The 7,169-nt window shown below is 62.7% G+C and overlaps 1 protein-coding gene across 2 annotated transcripts; it reads right to left on the reverse strand.

The window, feature by feature from the left end:
* Positions 1 to 488: 488 nt before the first annotated feature.
* PHF19 (PHD finger protein 19) lies at positions 489 to 7,118 on the reverse strand. 2 transcript variants are annotated; one of them, XM_035341826.1, is made up of 15 exons: positions 7,047 to 7,118; positions 6,070 to 6,270; positions 5,705 to 5,786; positions 5,463 to 5,558; positions 5,257 to 5,357; positions 4,993 to 5,141; positions 4,629 to 4,724; positions 4,330 to 4,398; positions 3,360 to 3,480; positions 2,545 to 2,612; positions 2,266 to 2,436; positions 2,101 to 2,188; positions 1,852 to 1,937; positions 1,646 to 1,741; positions 489 to 1,507 (listed from the first exon to the last, which is right to left on the reverse strand). In XM_035341826.1, exons 2-15 carry the CDS (start codon positions 6,259 to 6,261, stop codon positions 1,156 to 1,158), a joined length of 1,767 nt encoding a protein of 588 aa, XP_035197717.1. In that variant the 5' UTR covers positions 6,262 to 6,270; positions 7,047 to 7,118; the 3' UTR covers positions 489 to 1,155. The 2 variants fall into 2 exon arrangements, with proteins under 2 accessions (XP_035197717.1, XP_035197716.1); XM_035341825.1 differs by lacking the exon at positions 7,047 to 7,118 and having other exon boundaries at positions 6,070 to 6,731.
* Positions 7,119 to 7,169: the final 51 nt, after the last annotated feature.

The raw sequence follows: 7,169 nt of genomic DNA on the forward strand, positions 1-7,169 counted from the left end.
GGGGAGAGAGGAAAGCAACATTAAATACACATAAAAACATCTTAGAAAAAAATCTAACGGGTATGTCTGATACTAGATTTTTTTAAAAAAGACAACTGCTCCTGAACAACGTGACAGTATTGCTTTAGACAAAAAGGGGGTGCTGGTTCTCCGTCAGTAGAGAACCACGTTGCACAAACCAACCCCACACCAGTAACAGCGTGTGCCCTCCCCGGGGACAGGGTTGGCGGGGGGAGTGCCCTGGTGCTGCCCTCCCTCTTCTGCCTTTTTGGTTTGGCTGCTGGTTTGGCACCTGCAGGACAGGGTGTCCTGTGGCAATAAAGGCCTCGGGCTCCAGTCCGGGCGGTGCCGCTGTGGTTTAAGGCAATCGCGTGTGTTTTGGCTGATCAGTTCCAAGACGTGATTGTCAGGCCAGGGAAACGAAGCGGCCGCAGTGCCGCACACGGTGCGAGCCGCGGGATGAGGGCTGCCACACGCGTCTGTGAACGCGCTGCACGTGGGCTGCTCACAGGGCATCTTCCCCTTGCTTAGAACAAACCGCATTCCTCGAACAAATGGACTCGAGATGAGAATCCTGAATGCAACAGCTGCCACGAGAGTCACCCACCATTTCCTGGGGGCACAGGGCCAGGCCGTCGGGCTCCTCGGTGTGACAGTGGAGGTGACTGGTGCTTGGCACACGGACCCCCTCAAGGCTGCTGTTTAAGGTGTGGATGCGGTGACACTGGGGTGCACCAGGAGCCCCCAAGAAGCCTGCCTGCATGACAGACAGCCACAGGGCAGCACCCTGGAGACCCTCCTGGGCCAGGAAAGGCCAGAGCTGCTCACTGCTCCCCCGCCGCTGCGGCAGTGCCTCTGGCTTGGCCAGAGGCTCAAGCAGGAAAGCGTCGCTCTTTGCATATACACGGCCAATAAAGTAACAATTGTCAATGAAATACAATAGAAAGGCTGCAGGTTTCACCCCACAGCAGCGCAGGTTTGGATGCTGCCTGTGCCCCCCATGGCTCCAGGCAGCCGGGACCCCAAACACAGGGGGCTCCGAGCCCACCCCGGCCATGGTGGTGCCAGTGCCTCCTCCTCTGCAGTGCACCAGGGGCTTCACCATGCCCCAGACCTCCAATGTTTGCTCCAGGAGAGGAATCGGGGCCAGGGGGCTCAGTAGGGGGTCGTGCCTTCCCATTCCACCAGGTACTGGACCTTGCCCTCCAGCGTCACCCGCCGTGCCAGCACCTGGTACTTCTCACCGCAGACCAGCCGGCCCGCCGCCCCGAAGTAGCTGCTGATGGATGACTTGAGGTGCGAGAGCGAGGAGTCGTCCTCGCTGATGCTCTCGAAGGTGTGGCTGTCGATGCCGTCGTCCGGCCGCTCGGGGCCGCAGGCCACCTCGCTGCCCTCAAGGGTGCCCCCGGCCGGGCACCCGCCCGCCTCCCCGCCTCGACGCTTCGCCCCTGCTGAGGCGTAGGCCGGCATGGCCAGCTTGCGCTTGCGGCTGCCCACTGTCCTCTGGCTGCAAGAGAGGGGGACAGGGCAGGGGATGAGGGCATTGGGGTGCTGCTGGGGAAAGATGGCAGCCCCCCGCTCCCCTGTCCCCAGTTGTGCCACTGGGACTCTACTGGAAAGGGGGTGAGGGGGGCACAGCCCTCACCTGGATTCGTAGGAGAGGCTGGTGGTGGCCGAGCCCGAGGTGCTGGCGGCATCTGTGGAGTCCACGTCCGAAAGGAAGGTCTGTCCTGAGCTGGCGCTGGGGAGGGGAGGCAACGTCGGCCCCAACCCCACACAGGGGAAGGCTCCCGCAGGGGACCCAGCTGGGGCTTCAAGCCTGGGCTTCAAGCCCGGCTCGGCAGCACTCACCTCTTCAGGCTCTGAATTTCATCCAGTGTGAAGTCAAAGATGCTGGCCAAGTGATGGTTCGTGCTCCAGGCAGAGGTGAAGTCACTCTGCACCATGAAAACAAGCACCCTCGATACAGCTCAGGACCCGGGCTCAGCACCCTCCACCTCACTCCCTCCCGCAGCCCGACAGCACCCGGTGGGTGTCACACAGCCCCAGGGTGAGGGACGGGGGCTCTCCCCGCCCAGGGACGGGCATCACAGGACTCACGCTGGGGATGGCGTCCTCCAGCAGGAACTTGGCCCGCTTCCGCCGCGCCGCTCGCCGCTTCTGCTGCTGGAGCTGCCGCGGCAGCAGGCTGCAAGGCAAGGTGGGGGTGAGGCTGTGGGGCTGAGGTGCTGCAGGATGGGGGTCCCGGCACCTTTCATCGCTCACCTCTCTTTGTGGACGTATTTGCCCTTTCCTCTCTTCTTCAGCTCGCAGGAGCCGCTCTCGCCCACACCCGGGGCTTTCTCGGGCAGCACCTTGCTGGGGGGGTTCGGCGGGACGCGGATTCGCAGCCGAAAGATGCATTTCTTCTTTTTGATTTCTTTCCCACAGAGAAACCTGGGGAGGAAACAGCCCTCAGCCTGGGTGGGGGGCCACGACAGGGTGGGCAGGAGCATCCTGCATCCCCCCCAGCCCTGTTCCCCCCAGGCCGTGCCCAGCGCTCACCGGCTCTTGTAGCTGTTGAGGGCGTTGAGCAGGTGGGGGCCTCGCTCGGACACGGGGGTGCCGGTGAGCTGGGGGGGCAGAGGAGAAGTTGGTCTCAGCTATTTTGCAGCCGTTATGCAAAAAACGAACAGACGGGGGAACCCGCACGCCGGCTGCCTCGGATAGAAAGCGAGGGAAGCAAAACCACGCCGGCAGCGTCATGGAGTTCAACACGCCACGCTTTTATCGCGGCTCCCAGCTCCAGCCCTGACTGGGAAACTTGTCAGGTACATCACAAACAGGACAATCCCATCACAAAGTCGATTAAGCAAGCTTTGAGCACGAGCTCCCCACGCCAAGCGCTGAGATGAGCAGGGCTGCGGGCTCTTTCAGGTCCATGCCATTAGACAGGTTTTTGCAGAGATGCCCACGCTCATCGGGGCAGGACCGCCAGCACAGCAGCCCCACCGACGTGTGGACATGTCCCCTTCCACCCCTTGGCCATCCGTCACCTGTGTCCCTGTACTCTCCCCACAGTCGCCCGCCCTACCAGCACTTCCAAAGTTCTGGCCCTTCGCACACAAGAAACACACCCACACACCTCAGGGTCGGCAGCACAGGCAGCAAAAAGCCAAACAAAAGCCAGGGCAGAGCCCACTGCCCCTGATTTCACCACAGTCACTGCCCTTTGCCGGCCAACATGCTCCAGCCTCACGGGTCCAGCCACCCCAGGAAAGGCCCCGTTCCCCCGACCATGGCTGTGGGGACTCGCCACCCCAGCAGCGGCTCTTCCTCAGGCTGCTGCCCCCCAGCCCAGCCCATGCACAGGCATTTACCTTTCCGAGCTGCAGAGGGTCCCAGTGGTGGTTCACGAAGGCCAGGATCTCCTCGAAGTCAAAGTACTTCTTCTTGCTCTGCACACCCAGGTTGTAGAGGGCGAGATGGACGACGTCCACCCTGCGGGAGTGACCAAGGGCAGGGGTCAGCAGCCCACTCCCGGAGCAATGCCCTCCCCAGCCCACTCATGAGTTATGGGACCATGGTTGTGCGAAGCGTGATGGCCCTGAGCACAGCCTGGGGGATGCTGCAGCAACGAGAACAGCACCCCTGTGCCTCAGGGATGGAGACACCCCCAAACAGCAAGCTCCCTGAGGCCAGGAGCTCAAGGACATGCTGCTCCCAGGACAGACGCCCGGGTTTCTGGCCTTTTAATGAGCTCCAGCCACGCACTCTTGCTGCAGTTAAGTACAGGAGCAGGATGGCTCTTACTCACATGAAGACAGACTGTTTACAAAACCGCCCCTCCTGTGGGACTTTACACTTGTGTCTCCAAAAATGAAAGCCAAGCAACATATCCTGGAGGATTTCCCTTATCTCTCACCGAGCCTGCCACCCTGCGTCGCTCCGTGCAGCATCCCCACGGCCCGTTAGCACCACCAACGCATCCACAAGGAAAAGCTGGGCTGCTGGCACTGTCAGTGCTTTCTACAAAGCGTTTTTGGACCACCAAGGTGCACCGTAAGGTACCATATGAGCTTGTATTTAATCACTAAATTTGATGACGCGTCCCCTAATTGCTTTTTGCAATTATCTTCTGGCAAACGCGTGCTTTGGCTCCCAAACACAGCAGGTTTGTAGCTCACTGTGTGGGAGATGCTCCACGACCTCACACTGCTGAAACCTGGCACTGGGGCTGGCCCCAAGGCGAGGGCTCGGCAGCACCGGGCACCAGTGAGCCCTGTGCCCTGCAGCCACCCCACAGCGGGGACCCCAACATGTTGCAAAGGAGCTGGGGCCGTTCCTTACCATCTCAAGGGCAGGCGCTTGATGTATTCAGGTCCCTGGTTGCACACGGAGCAGAAAAACACATAGAACCTGGAAAACAGCAGGGACAGAGCATGTAAGGAGGGGTGGGATCATCCCCGCAGGGACAGGGGCCTAGGGATGGGTAGTACTGATGGTGACTGTGACCAGGAGGAGCAGGACTCAAGCGATGGGGCCACCCCTTCTCCCCCCACCCCAGCATGGGGCTGCAGCAGCACCCGCCTTAGTGCCACAGCCAGCTGGGGGAGATGCAGATGGGACCCCAGGACACCAGGACGTACCTGTCTCCGAACATCATGGGGTCGCTGAGGCACTGGGTGCAGGCTTCATGGAACCACTGCCGGCAGCGGTAGCACTGCAGCATCTTCAGGTACCACCTGGGGAGGAAGAGGAGCCGGGTGACAGCGAGGGCAGTGCAAGTGGCAGCCACCACGCCAGGGAGATGAAGTCTGGCCCTGACTGGCATCATCCATGGCCATGGAGATGGGGGCAAATGGTGCCTCCCGATTGCAGACACAGAGTGGGCAGCAAAGGCACTAGCCTCAGGGAATGGTCCCCCAGCTGGGGACTTCTCTCTAGGAGGAAAAATCCCCACCCTGACCCCATCTGGTTTTTGCAGATATTTCTGGCAGGCAGGGTGCTTACTCGCCAGGGCCCCCACAGTAGCAGTAGCACTGCTGCTGGTTGGTCCGGTGCGGGGAGTCCCACTCCAGCAGGTCGGGGTTGTAGGACAGCACCATCTTGACAGCTTGCAGCGTCTTGGCGATGGCTCCCTTCTTCAGGGCACCCCCCTTCTGCAGGACCAAGCAGGATGGAGGTCAGCACGGCCACCCACGGGGGCCCCATGCTGCACCACCACACCGAGAGCGGGCGGCACACACAGCCGGCACCCCCAGCAGCCCCACTCACCCGCACAGCCAGGGCAAATATGCAGCGGCGACAGAACCATGGTGTCCCCAGCGGGCCCTCGCCGCCACTCGCCACTGGGACGTGGCACTGCTGGTGATAACCTACGGGAGGGCTCAGCATCAGCACCGCCAGGTTGGCTGGACCCGCGGTGCCGGGGCGGAGGTGAACGGGATGCAGCAAAACCAGGGCGATGCGCCTGCACTCACCCAGCCCGCACTTCCCGCAGATGAGGATTTCGTTCCTGGGCCCTGATGTCTTCCCCAGGCAGACGTTGCACTTGGGCTCCTCCCCGGGGATACCGGCTAAGGAATGAGGACAGCAGGGTCAGAGACACATGGCCACATCACTACACAACTGCCCACAGCACCCAGGCTCCTGCACCCCACGTTTCTCTGAAACTTGCAGGCGGAACAGGGAAGCGGATGCTGGCAGCAGGGGAGGCACTCACCATGCTGGATGTCCTTCCAGAGGACCCAGTACTTGGAGTTGTCCTCAAACGTCACGAGGCAGCTCTGCTTGGAGCCGCTCACCTACGGGAACAGAGCGGGGAGAACCGGTGAGCGCCCACTCCCATTTCCAGCACTTTCTTCTTTTCCCCACTGACTGCCCTGACTGAGAGCTGCGGGAAGGCAGGTTTCAGGGGTGATACTCAGGGGACGTCAACCCAAAAAGCCCCCATGACCATAGACACACTGCAGCCCAGGCCAGCACCCCTGCGAGCCGCCCCAGGAAACAGCGCTTGTACCTGCTACACTTCAGATGCCCGCTTTCCCTTCTGGGCACCCCCTTTCCCCTCCTGAGTGCCCCCTTTACCCTTTTGATCTTTCCGAGATAGTAGAGCCCGTCGGTCCAGCGGCACAGCACGTACTGCCCCTCCGTCAGCTTGACCATGAGCTCCCTGCAGCTGCCGCCCCTCCGTGCAGAGGTGGCGGCCGGCGCCTGCTGGACACGGCCGGTGGCCGCGTAGACATCGCGGATGATGGGGTTCAGCTTGCCGTTCTCCATGAGCAGAGCCTGGGGGGGGGGACGCAGCCGCTCGTCACCGCGCCGTGACACAAAGCACCCACCGGCTGGGCAAGGTGCTCGGCTCCACGGGGGGCTCTGCCCGGGGGGCACCAAGCCCGTGGGCAGTTCAGCCCCCACAGCGGGTGCTCAGAGCCCACAAAACCACCGGGGCTGGGCTGGGCTCAGCCATGGTAATTTATGTGAAATCAGTCAGAGCTGCCTCAGTCCTCGCCGCTGTCCAGCAAGGGTAAGGGGACCCCGGCTGCCCTCAGCCCTGAGCTGCTCCGTGAGCGCAACACGTCCTGCAGAGGGTGCCTTTGGGGTTCTGCAGCTTTAAACTCAACGTGAATTTCACTTGACAGTTACCGTGCAGTTTTACAAGCTCCCAGGCCGGAGGAGCGGGGAGCCACAACCAGCAAGTGAAACCCAGCGGCCGGGCTTCGCTCCTCGCTAAGACTTGGAGCAAGGAAGCAAAGAGGCTGTGCCCCGCAGCTGCGCCTCCCTGCAGCTCCTCTTGCCCTGCTCTGAGCCACCCCTAAACCAGCCCCAAGCCTTCCCCCCCCTCGGGGGGTGCGGTCCCGGTGCCACCCGTTCAGCGCCGGCAGCGGCCGAGCCGAGGGGACCCCCCCGGGCCGGAGCGGCCCCCGCCCGCCGCCGCGTGTCAGCGCCCGGCCGGGGGGTCCCGAGCTGCGCCCCCAGCCCCAGCCCAACGCGGGGGGCAGCGGGGCCGTTTCGGGCCGCCCCGTCCGGTCCCCCCCGTCGGGCTCCTCCAGCCCCGGCGGCACCTGCCGGGCGGCGGCGGGCAGCGGCGGGGAACCGCCATTGGCTCATTCAAAGGCGCAGCGGCGCCGTCGCGTCCCGTCCATCCCCGTCCCGTCCATCCCCGTCCCGTCCATCCCCGTCCCGTC

This window comes from Oxyura jamaicensis, chromosome 17 (assembly GCF_011077185.1).
Source record: "Oxyura jamaicensis isolate SHBP4307 breed ruddy duck chromosome 17, BPBGC_Ojam_1.0, whole genome shotgun sequence".
Taxonomy (NCBI): Eukaryota; Metazoa; Chordata; class Aves; order Anseriformes; family Anatidae; genus Oxyura; species Oxyura jamaicensis.

Coding starts and splice junctions, on each gene's coding strand:
- PHF19 (XM_035341826.1), bottom strand. CDS start 6,261: ATGGAGAACGGCAAGCTGAACCCCATCATCCGCGATGTCTACGCGGCC. Junction 3,481..4,329: donor AAGCGCCTGCCCTTGAGATG/GTAAGGAACGGC, acceptor TCACTCCCGCAG/GGTGGACGTCGTCCATCTCG. Junction 2,437..2,544: donor CTCAACAGCTACAAGAGCCG/GTGAGCGCTGGG, acceptor TTTCCTCCCCAG/GTTTCTCTGTGGGAAAGAAA.